Source organism: Mesocricetus auratus, unplaced genomic scaffold (assembly GCF_017639785.1).
Source record: "Mesocricetus auratus isolate SY011 unplaced genomic scaffold, BCM_Maur_2.0 Super-Scaffold_4256, whole genome shotgun sequence".
Classification (NCBI taxonomy): domain Eukaryota; kingdom Metazoa; phylum Chordata; class Mammalia; order Rodentia; family Cricetidae; genus Mesocricetus; species Mesocricetus auratus.
In genome coordinates, this window is record NW_024429182.1 from 59,678,351 (window position 1) to 59,690,517 (window position 12,167).

General features: G+C 48.1%; 2 protein-coding genes across 2 annotated transcripts in view; one reads left to right on the plus strand and one right to left on the minus strand.

Moving 5' to 3' along the window:
• Nucleotides 1-12,167, minus strand: part of Adgra1 (adhesion G protein-coupled receptor A1) — a 44,254-nt gene continuing 32,087 nt past the window's right edge. Inside the window, exons 6-7 of the mRNA XM_013114220.3 lie at nucleotides 3,779-3,877; nucleotides 1-2,921 (exon numbers count right to left, since the gene is read on the minus strand). Of these exons, the coding sequence (XP_012969674.1) occupies nucleotides 1,694-2,921; nucleotides 3,779-3,877 (1,327 nt within the window). The 3' untranslated portion in view covers nucleotides 1-1,693. The remainder of the gene's footprint in view (nucleotides 2,922-3,778; nucleotides 3,878-12,167) is intronic.
• LOC121135486 (40S ribosomal protein S6-like) lies at nucleotides 4,369-9,307 on the plus strand. The gene is made up of 2 exons (XM_040734319.1): nucleotides 4,369-4,392; nucleotides 8,519-9,307. Exons 1-2 carry the CDS (start codon nucleotides 4,369-4,371, stop codon nucleotides 9,272-9,274), a joined length of 780 nt encoding a protein of 259 aa, XP_040590253.1. The 3' UTR covers nucleotides 9,275-9,307.

Here is a 12,167-nt window from a genome sequence, read left to right on the forward strand (position 1 = left end):
AACAATGTAAAACACTGTATTTTCCTCTGGATGGTCTGAATCTACAGTACACACACAGCATGGTGGGTTCTGCACACGTCAGCTACGCAAGCAGGTAAAGAAGCCCGGTAGTGAAAAGAGCTGAAACGGCCTGGTGGTCCCTGGCTACCCACCTGGAGGATGGGTGCAGAATGCTGCTTTAAGGGAGAGCGTCACAGAGGAGCCTGTAAATGTCAGATCTGCCTGCCAGTCTGCTTACTCAGATACTGAGTGTCTGCCTCTAGATGGCACTGCCCACCACGGGCTGCAGAAGGTGCCGCCTCCAATGCTCTCGGAACTTAGCTGTGGCCTGTTCTCCGAGAGGAGGTTGTCAGCAAGGCTTTGCTCTGTGAAGCAAGTCACAGAGACTCTTCACATATGCAGAGGAGCCCAGTGCTCAGGGCTATGAAATGCACTAATTATTTGTGGGTTATGTGAACAGTATGTCTGTATGTAGGTATTGCAATATGTAGGTATTGCAGTATGTATGCATATGCATGGTGGTGTGCAGGTGTGTGCACATGCATGTTTGTGGTGAGCAGGTGTGTGGATGCACATGTCTGTGGTATGCATATTGTAACTGTAAATGTGTATAAGTATGTGGGTTTACACATGTGCAGTGTACATATATATGTGTGCATATGTGGTGTGTGTATGTGTATGTGTGTGTACATGTGTGTGCATATGAACCACAAATTGGAAAGAGAAAGACAGAAAGGAAAGGTGGACAGTCTCATAGGTTGGCATCTCTGGACTCATGGGCTCTCACCTCTGTGAGGACCTCCCCTAGGACAAGACATTTGCTTTTACAAAAAGCTCATTGTTGACGTCTATTCTTTGAGGTGGGGCTTTGTACCCAAGTGTTCATGAAAATGACAAAAGAAAGGAAAAGAATTTTTCACCTGTGATGACCATCACACCCCGGTTAGCCCCTCCCTGTGGAACAGAGAACTTGATTACTACATGCTCACATTGGAACACAATCCAGTCCGACAGCGGCTGACTTCCAAAGCCAGGTCTCCATCGAAAAGTGTGTGGGCATCTTTCCGAAGCATAGGCTCAGAGGGGCTGGGGCCACCTCTCTGAAGACCACAGCCATTGGCTGCTTCCTTTCCCACAGCTCCACAGCAGGCCCATTCTCAGCACCCAAGATGCCCTCAGGCTGTCAGGCCAGGGCCATGTCCCATCTGGGTGCAGGTGGTGAGCAGGCAGAGGTGCCAGGTGGTCCCCAGTGAAGATGCAGGTGTGAGGTGACCAAGGACAGCCCCGTGTGAGCGTGCTCTGGAGGGCCACTGCTGTGGTCCCTAGAGTAAAACCTAGCACACAGGTACCAAAGGCAGGAACACCAGCTGGAGTCTTTGTGGAGGTCTCCCAGCTTCCCTCCTAGCAGTAAGGGAAGGTGCTATAAACAGAAAGCAGGTGACAAGCTTATGGAGAGTTACCTCCCACCTTGGAACCAGTGGCGGTGTGTGTGGCCCAGTGTTCTCCTGAAGAGCTCTTTCACAATTAAAGGGGTCATGACTGAGGGGCATGAACCACTTCTGAGCCACTTGGTCACTTGATGACCCTCCCAGCCCATTACCTTCCCAGAGCAGAGTGTCACTCTCTGCTCTGAAGCTCCTGCAGGGACAGGACACATGGTGGCACTGGTGCCGGAGTTGTGTTCCCAACCTGGTTACACTGTAGTTTCATTTTTCCAAGGTCCCGTTCGGATGTTCCCTGTCCCATCAGTGCCAAATGGCAGGCCTTCTCGAACATCACCCTGGAGCAGCCCATTCTGGCTGGGGCCCCCGAAAGGCAGAGACTGTGTCCTTCGTAGCATCTCCAAGTGGGCAGGGCCTGGGGACAGTCGTGGGGGACAGCCATAGAGCCCAGGGCTCATGTCCCCACCCTCAGGCTGGGTGACCATGGGGAAGGGATCGGCCTGGGCACAGCAGGCCAATGTATGCACTCCTACTGGTCCCTCAAGGGAGCTGGGGGGGCTGTCTGTGCGCGAGCTGTGGGGGCTGCCATCCAGACTGGAGGGGATGTGGTAGGCATACTCCCTCTCGGCTGCGGCTGCCTGGTGCCGGCTGAAGTAGTGGGGCTTAGTTCTGCCCTTGAGGCACCTGTGCAGGTGAGGGTCATGCAGGTGGGGATCGTGAGGGAAGGTGTCCTCCTCAGCCATGTGCATGTGGGCCTCCTCCTCCATTAGTTGCTCGCAGTGCATCTTGGCGCAGCAGGGGGTGGCAGGTGACAGACAGCTGACATGGCCCTGGGCAGCCTGCAGGTTGGTCATCTTGCAGTGGCTGGCTGGTGGATGGCCAAAGGCTCTGAGTTTTCCAGGGCATGGTGAGTCCTGCAGGCAGGCTGTATGGCCCAGCGCATCCCCATTGGCGTTGAGTGTAGGGTGGGCACTGGGCTTGGTGGCTGAGGTGTCTCCCCGAGAGGGGCAGCATGACCACCAGCACTGCCACACATCCTCCCGCTTGGCACAGTGGTGGATAAGTACGAAGAGGCCCAGCGTCACGCAGAAGGCGCCATACAGACAGCTGAAGATCATGTCCAGGAAGTGGCCCTGAGACACAGCCAGGGCCCCGAAGGTCCATGTGGCTGTGAACAGGAACAGCGTGAAGGCAGCCGCACGCAGCTGGGCCTTGAAGGAATGCTCATTCTGCAGCTGGGAGGCAGCCAGGGCATCACAGCTGGGTGGTGGTGTGCCGGGACGTACCCCATGGCGATGGCCACTCTCTGACACCGCCAACCGCTGCTGCTCCTCGGCGCGCTCTCTGAGCTCGTACCTGCGCTCTGGGTGACGTCGCAGCTGCACATACGTGCAGAGGAAGTATACACAGGTGACCAGGGCAATGAAGGCAGCTGGCCCATAGAATGCACCCAAGCTGGGTTCCCAGGCCATCCAGCAGCTGCAGGGAGAAGTAGGCAAGTGTGGGTATGCAGCTGGAGTAGCTTCTCTCCCCTGCCCATCAGGACTGAGTGGGGTTTCCTACAAGCGGGGATTTTAATTGTGATAGGGACACAGATGGCTCTGGAGACTGGTCAGCCATGATGTTTGGGTTGATGGGGACAGAACTGCAGTCTAGATGAGTGTTTGGATCCGGATGGTTGGTTAACTCTGGGTGCTGGTCCTCAGGAGGTGGGCAGGGGTGGGACAGAGTCAGGTGTGGGGTGGAGGGGACAAGGAGGCCCACTGAGGTGGACAGGAAATTGTCCTGAGTAAGGAGAAGTGGGCACAGACAGGTTCTGATGGGCAGGGCATGGGGCCCACTATGGCTTGAGTGAGGGCTGGACATCCTGGGATCCTGAGGAGATGCTGAGAATGATGAAGGTTCCACCAGGACTTCGGGCACCTGTGGGGGTGGGGCTGGGTCTGTCTCTGTTCCAGAGGTATGCCGTGCTTAGCTGACCTATCTGGTCCCAGGCTATAAAAAGGAAGGCCTTTGGTGTCTGAGGAAATAGGGCCAGTGGTAAGCTGAGGGTGTTGGGAGAAGGGCTCAGCTCACACAGAGGCTGGGGAGACACGGCCCCGAGCAGTCTTCTGGGGCCCAAGGCTTTCTGTTCACCCCAAGGGCTTGCTTTACCACAGGTGTCTTGGAGGACAATCACTAACAAAGAATGGTTATGACATGCCTGTGGGCACCTTCCCTGCCCTCCCCAGCCCTGGGCACAAAGTTGACAAATTCCTCAAGTGTCAGGGATGACCCCAGGAGGAGCTGGACAGTGCTCCCAACTTTTCACTGGCTCACAGGTAGGAAGTACTCACTATGCCACGTCCTCATCCTCGGTCCCATAATTTCTGATGTTTGTGGCAGCTGTGACCCCACAGATGATGAAAGGGACCCCTCCGCTGATGAGGTAGAACCTGCCAGAGACCAGAAGGCTGACTTCCCAGGAATGGCCCAAATCCTCATGGAGAAACGAGGCCACCCTCCCCCTTCCCCGGTGCAAAAGGGAGGTGGCTGGATTCCAGGGTCATGCCACCCTTTAGACAGGCACATGTCCAGTGGGGGAGCCTGCTCTCCTCCCACTTGGTTCTGGCTGGCAGGGGCTCACTGTGAATCTGCAGACTCAGTGGGACCTCGTGGAGCCTGGGCTGGGAGCAGGGCAGATGCGAGGAGGAACAGCCAGTATATCCATAGGGCAAGCAGGTTATGGAGGGCACTGAGTGGGGCATCCCTATCCTAAAGTGATGTGCTGAGTGGTGGCCCAGTTGGACTCCCTTTGGGCCTGTCTTTAGCCAGAGCCTAGCTCACACCCCTCCCCTCCCTGTCAGCAGTGCCCAGTGATCAGTGGATGAGTGTATTGTTAGACCTAGTTTTAGGGTGAGGAACCTGACTCACCTTTGAGCTATCCATGGGGGGACAGCTGATCACCCTGGTAGGAGTAGGCTGTGGCATGGACTGACCTCCCCTCCATGGGCCTCAGATGGTAGCTTCACTGAGGGTGATTCAGTGTTCAGCCCTCTGGATGCCTCCTATTTGCCTTCAACTCCACTGAGCATGTGTGTCCTAGGCTTAGCCTGTGCACACACCGATTCTGTCATATCAGGAATGACTGATAGCTTCCCACTTTGCTGAGCCATGTTGGTGACACCTCAGAGAGGATTTCCATGAGAAAGTGGCTGCTATTACAGACACCCTGAGTAGACAGTGTGGCACAAGTTTGAGGACAGCCTGGGCTGCCCAGCAGTTAAGCTTCAGGCAAGCTAGTGCTACATAGAGATACCTTTTCTGAAAAGAGACGAAAACCAAGTGCAGCAGGTATGCTCTCTTGCAGAAGAAATAACCACAGTTTGTGCTTGGGCGAACTACACTGGAAGGAAGGTCCCATGACATGCCTCAGGATGGTGGCATGCTGCATTGAAGGGAGCTGGTCATCAGGAAGGGAGAATGCAAGGAACTCAAGGAATACAAGGATTAGGGAAACTAGAAAAGATTTGTTTTCTCTTTAACATCTTCAAAATACAGATGAGTATAAAAATGAAGAAGTCTGACCATCTGTGAGTTCACAAATAAAACGGAGGGTGGGGTGGGGGTGACACTTGTGGCATTTGTGACATAAAAGATGAGGTAGAGGTGGTCTTGAGTTACAAGGTATCTCTGGATGTTTTATGTGACATAGTACAACTTTATTTCACTTAGATTGTGAACAGATTGGTCATTTTAATCTCTAAGGAGGCTGCAAGACACTAAGAGAGGAAAGCTAATTAATACATTGAATTTGAGATGAAAATATAGTAACAACACAAATGTAGGAAGAAAAGGAGGAATGAAAGAATGGAGACTACACCAAAACAACCTGGCAGAAGAGGCAGAGAAAGAAGAGAAAATAAAATGGAGACAATCTAATCAAGTGAAAAATCAGTTACATTTTAACAGTGTAAACAGTCTACCTCAATGCCAAGATTGTTAGAACAGAGAGAAAGGAAAGACCCAGCTGGAGATAGTCAAGAGTAGAAGAGATGGGTATGGTTGGAAGCTAGTGGTTCTCAATTTGTGGGTCACGACCTATTTGGGTTCAAATGACCCTTTCACAGTGGTTGCATATCAGGTATTAGCATTATGATTCATAGTAGTATCAGAATTACAGTTATAAAGTAGCAATGAAGGTAATTTTATGGTTTGGGGGTGACCACAACATGAGGAACTATAAATGGTTGTGGCATTAGAAAGGTTAAGAAGCTGGAATGTAAAAAATAAATTAATTACACACACACACACACACACACACACACACACACACACACACACACACACTGAGAACCACTGCTGTAAGCCAAGGAAGCCTGCTAGGCCAACATCAGAAGGGAAAACAGGCTCCGGTATGATATGATATTTGCATTTTCCAGGGAGGCAGCACAGCTACCAAACAGACACCAATAGAGGGTTCAAAATACCAGAACAAATGTTGTCAGATAGAAAGGAAAAGTAGCAGTTCCTAAATTATAGGTGGTATTAAAGTTCTTTCTCTCAGAAAGAGATAGAACAACTAACTAAAAATCAATGAGGAAACAGAGGCTGTGAACATAGTATTTGAAGAAGTTGACCTCAAGACTCCTTGTAACTTGTGGGAACAACAGACCTTGGCCAGAGGCCCACTTCCCCATCAGCCTGGGAGCAGGCAGCTGAAAGACAATGTTTACTAAAAACAATACAGTGCCTGGAGCAATAAGTTCCTGATAAGGGCTGTCCCATGGAAATGTCCTGACCTTGAACTTTCCAAAGACTAACCACCTCTTTCTGACCCACCCACCACTGCTTCTGGTGTCAGGGTATATATAACCAGCCAGGGTAAGAATAAAGTAGAGCCTTCTAGAAGCCACCAACTGGTCTTTGTGTCATCAATCCCGACACCCTCCGCACAATCTCAGACACAGGCTGCGCAGCAGGCATGGCAGTAACATATCTCACACTACAGCGTCACCAATGTCACCCACCTTGTTCACCATGACATCAGTGACATTTACACATTATTCTCCAGAATGTGTGACTTGTTCACACAAATGAGAGTAGTACCCACATATCTTCACTTAGTGTATGTGGCCCAAGAACTGTGGTGACCATAATATTCATAATCCTTCAGGGTGTGTTTTCACCATGTCATCCATGTCACATAGTCCTCTGCTGTGTGTGACCTGTTGTAGGTGTGAGCCCACAAAACTCTTCACGCCCATAAGCGCAGAGATAGGGAAATTTAGCACAGGTGAGGATAAAAGAAAGTGAAAGAGAAGAGGAATCTCTCTTCTCCTCTGGAAACCTGACACGCTTTCTGTCCCTTCAGCTTGTATGTAAATAAATATATTACATTCCATATAGCATTGATCTCCCGCCTCAATCTGTCAACCATGGTATCTCTGCATCCTCCTCCAGAGCCTGTAGCATGTTCACCATGAAAACTGGCATTGACAGCAAGCACCCATTTTCTTCCACTGTGCATATAGTTATCACCATGGCAACAGTGACATCCTGTTTCATTGTATGTGGCCTATTCACTATGTTAATAATGGTATTCATATACCCTCCTTCACTGTGCATGTGGTCTGTTCACCATGGCAACCATAGTATCCACACATCCCTCTCCACTGTGTGTGGCTTGTTCACCGCAGCAGCATTGGTACCTTCTATTACTCCTTCATTGCCTGTGGCATACTCACTGTGACAACAATGATATTCTTCAGTAGTTTTGGGCTCTTCACTAGGTATACGCCATGAAAGACGCAAACATTCAGAAGATTTGAGATCATGCAGTGCATATTCTAGAACCACAAATAAATTAGATGGGAAGTTGATGATAATATTATAACCAAGATGCCACAAACACTGTGGACTTAGCAATGCATTTATAAATCATTCACAGAACAAGGAAGAAATCATAAAGGATCAGGAAGTACCTTAAACAATACCAAAGAAAATCATATGACACATCCAAATTTTGTGACTGCAGATACAGCAGGGCTGAGTGGGAAATTTATAGTTTCCAATCTTCCATTAGAAAGAAGCTGAAGATCTGAAATTTAGTGATCTAAAATTCTACCCCAACAAGGTAGAAAAACAAAAGCTCAGGGTAGGCCCCTGATGAACATGATAAAGAACAGGGAATCTCGTGAAAACTTGCTCTTCCACAGCAAAACCGCTGAGGCTATGAACCTTAGACTACATAAGGAGAGGAGAAGCGCTGACAAGATGGCTCAGAGGGCAAAGGCCTTGCCTTGCAAGCACAAGCTTGATCTCTAGGACCCAAGTAAAGGTGGACAGAGAGAACCGATTCCTCCAAGTTGTCCTCTGACCTCTACACACATGCCATGGCTTGTAGATCCCCCCACCCCCCACATATTGTGAACACACAATAATGGTAGTAAAATAACTAAAAAGATGGTTTGAGAAGATTAGTTCTTAATCTTAAGAAACAGTTATTGTTATGCATCCTGCAGACACATTGCAAGAATCAAAGGTATATATAGTGAATAATGGTATGCCAACAGATTCAGTAACTTTGGGAAAATACATATATTCTTTGGGGAAAAAATAAAACCAAAAACATTAGAAAATCTTGCTTCAATTGATACCTGAAGGCAACTGGAAAATCAGTTCTCTCCAGTAGAGTGCCTCTGGGTGTATCAACCACACTCCAGGCAAGCCCCTTGCCCAAGAAGATACCAGCTTTTTGGGGGGTGGGAGTGGACTTTTTGTTTAATTTTGTTTTGGCATTTTTACAGTATTAATTGTTTTTTCACTGTTTGTTTTGATTCTCATTTTATGTCTTGTTTTTGAGAAAGAGAGAGAAAGAACACTAAGTTGGGTGTGTAGGAAGGTGGGGAGAGAATCTGGGAGAAGATGGGGAGGGGAAAATTATAATCAAAATATATTTCATAGAAAAAAGAAAAGAAAATCTTGCTGTGCCTGATGGCACATACCCCCTCTGGGAGGCAGAGAGGAGGATCTCTCAAAGTTCAGGGTTAGCCTGTGCTACATAGCAAGATGTTGTCTCAAGAAACAAAAAACAGGGCTGTGTCAAGGTGAAGCTGAATACATCCCTCCCCGCAACCGGCTGCCAGAAACTCATCGAAGTGGACGGTGAGCGCAAGCTTCGGACGTTCTACGAGAAGCGCACAGCCACAGAAGTAGCCGCCGATGCTCTGGGTGAAGAGTGGAAGGGTCATGTGGTCCGAATCAGTGGCGGGAATGACAAACAAGGTTTTCCCATGAAGCAAGGCGTTTTGACCCACGGCAGAGTGCGCCTGCTGTTGAGTAAGGGGCATTCTTGCTATAGACCAAGGAGAACGGGAGAGAGGAAACGCAAGTCTGTTCGAGGATGCATCGTGGACGCCAATCTGAGTGTGCTCAACTTGGTTATTGTAAAAAAAGGAGAGAAGGATATTCCTGGACTGACTACTGTTCCTCGTCGGTTGGGACCTAAAAGAGCTAGCGGAATCCGAAAGCTTTTTAATCTCTCTAAAGAAGATGATGTCCGCCAATATGTTGTGAGAAAGCCTTTAAACAAAGAAGGTAAGAAGCCCAGGACCAAAGCGCCCAAAATTCAGCGTCTTGTTACTCCACGTGTCCTGCAACACAAACGCCGTCGTATTGCTCTGAAGAAACAACGAACAAAGGAAAACAAGGAGGAGGCTGCAGAATATGCTAAACTTTTGGCCAAGAGAATGAAGGAAGCCAAAGAAAAGCGCCAGGAACAGATCGCCAAGAGACGTAGGCTGTCCTCGCTGAGAGCTTCTACTTCTAAGTCTGAGTCCAGTCAAAAATAAGTCTTTAAGGGTAACAAATAAATAATACATTGAGTCTCAAAAAAAAAAAAGAAACAAAAAACAACCTCCTTAACCAACCAACCAACCAACTAAAACAAAACAAAATGAACTTTATTGTGTGCTGTCTAATAATAACAAACAAAAATGGTTTTAATATCTGTATACTCAAAGTGGGAGAAGTGGGCAGGAAAAATTTCCTCAGATTTTGGGTCAGTGGGACCTGATGTCAAAACCAGACACAGACATTGAAGAGGTCAGTTATTTGTACCTGTAGTACTTTGCAACTACTCTCTAGCAATGTATTCATAAAGGAAGCCTTAATACTTTACAGAAATAAGAATGGCCTCACAACTCTGGGCTGGTTTGTTATTCACACATAGTAGCAAAGTGGTTTAATGTATCAGCAGTGTGGACAACACAGTGAGGTCATTCACGGGATTCAGGAAAACCAGCTAGTGGAGACAGCATGCACTCATTCCCAAACTCAGCCAACCCTTGTCCTTAAGTCACCTGGGAAACACTTGTACCAGATGAGTTTGAAGGGGCATGTTTCTCATGAGAAATCCTGCAGGATCTATGGGACGTGTGTGTGTGTGTGTGTGTGTGTGTGTGTGTGTGTGTGTGTGTGTGTGTGTGTTTAAGAAGGTGCAGGGTTCACACATAGACACACATGTTTATATTTGAGTGAAAACAGGAGACCACTGAGAAAAAAATAAAGATGTCATTAAATAGTATAAATGCATCCCAGTCACAGCCCCAGAAGATTTTCTTCTTTTAAAAGTTGAAAAATTGAAGTTGGGTGGTGATAGCACACATCTTTAATCCCAGCACTCGGGAGGCAGAGGCAGGTGGATCTCTGTGAGTTCGAGGCCAGCCTGGTCTACAGAGCGAGTTCCAGGACAGCCAAGGCTACACAGAGAAACCCTGTATTGAAAAATCAAAAACCAAAAGAAAAAAAGTTGAAAAATTGATTGTAGAGTTATCTGGGTATGTAAATGATTAGACTATTCAGATCCATTTGAAGGATTCAGAAGAATCCCTGATTCCTGACATGATAGGTTTGTGTATCTGTCCTCACAGGACATGAATCCAAAAAATTCTGAGCCAACCATGTCTGATTGAAAAGGCTGCACACTGCAGTGGGTTTCTTTTTCTCTTGTGCTCTCTCTCTTTCTGTCCCCCCCCCGAGTCTTTCTTTTCTTTGTAGTGCTCTGAGGGTGGAGTACATGTTAGACAAGTGTTCTACCACAGAGCCACACTCCAGTCCCGAATGGTCTTATTCATCCCAGGCAGAGTCAACGTGTGATGGAAAAATATCCCTCCTAGTGGTGCCTAGGGCCAGACATGAGAACACTTTTGGGACTTGGCTTTGAAAGTTGTCAAACTCAAAGCAAGATGAGCACAAGCAAGGGAGTAGACAAATAATAAAGCGTCAGGTGATTAAGAAGCGCTCACGCATGCTCCTGATATGAACAGCCCCCACAGCAGGCTGATAGAAGCACGTCTTGCACAGAGACCACCCCAGCTTCAGGAGGACACACTCCTGTGGGGATGTCACCAGAGGCTGCTCTGCCTCAGGCAGCAACACCCCCTAGATCGGTTGCTGACGGTCATTTATTAATACCCCATGGACATCACCCCTCTCCTTCCCTTGGCTGCCTCTTCCTTGAATACACTCGCGGTTTACCATTATATGCATAGCCTCCCGTAAACTTAGTCTTCATAGAATGGGCTCTGCTGGCTGCCTAGGTGGGTGGTCAAGTTCTCTGCCTGCATCTGCTGCAGCTCACTGAGCATGTGTGAGCACTACTCACTTGAGCACAAGTGAGTTCCACACAGTGGGGAAGCCCTGCCAGCAGACACTGCTGAACAGTTGTATTGTGTATGTGAGGTCTGCAGCATACTCAGAAAAGCACAAAAATAAGGCTGACAGTGGATAGACAGGTGTGTGTGTAGTGATATATTATTTATGATTTATTAAATCTTGCCGGAGGATTCAGAAAGCAAAGTCAGTCACAAGCTATAGAAGCCAGGCACACATCTTTAATCCCAGCAGCCAGAGGCTGGGACATGGTGATACACACCTTTAGTCCCAGGACTCGTGAGCGGTATATAAATCAGTATCAGGATTCAGTAGGAGGCATTCGTTCCCCGACACACTGAGACTTGGTGAGAGCTTCTGTGTGGTTCAGCCCTTTCAGCCTGAGTTAGAGGTGAGAGCTAGCGGTGGGATGCTTTGCTTTTCTGATATTCAGCTTGAAGTTTGAACCCCAATAGCAGTCTCTGGGTCATTTATTTTTCATGGTGTGTGTGTGTGTGTGTGTGTGTGTGTGTGTGTGTTGGATTGCCAGATGGGTATATCTAGACTACAGAAGGAGGATGGAGTGGGTGGATGGAGGATGATGGGCTGCAGAGAGTGGATAGCTTTGGGAGGGTGACTGGACAGTGAAGGGTGGTACAGTGGAGGTCTGGGGGTAGGATAAGGTCGGGGCAATGGGTTTTCAGTTTTGAGCATACATGAAGGCTTTGTAAACTGTTGTGACCAGGTAGAAGAAGGCCACTGTCCTAGCAGGAAATGCCTCTGCGTTAGAATTCCTAGAGGATGTGGAACACACCTATCGTAGTTAGCTTCAGCTGTCAATCTAACACAAACCTAGAGTCATGTAGGAAGAGGAAACCTCAGCTGAAGAATTGCTTTGATCTGATTTGCCTGTGACCATGTCTTCAAGAACTTTTTTTGTTTTGTTTTGTTTTTTCGAGACAGGGTTTCTCTGTATTGTTTTGGAGGCTGTCCTGGAACTAATTCTGTAGACCAGGCTGACCTTGAACTCACAGAAATCAATGCTGGGATAAAGGTGTGCGCCACCAATGCCCGGCCTTTTTGGTTTTTCAA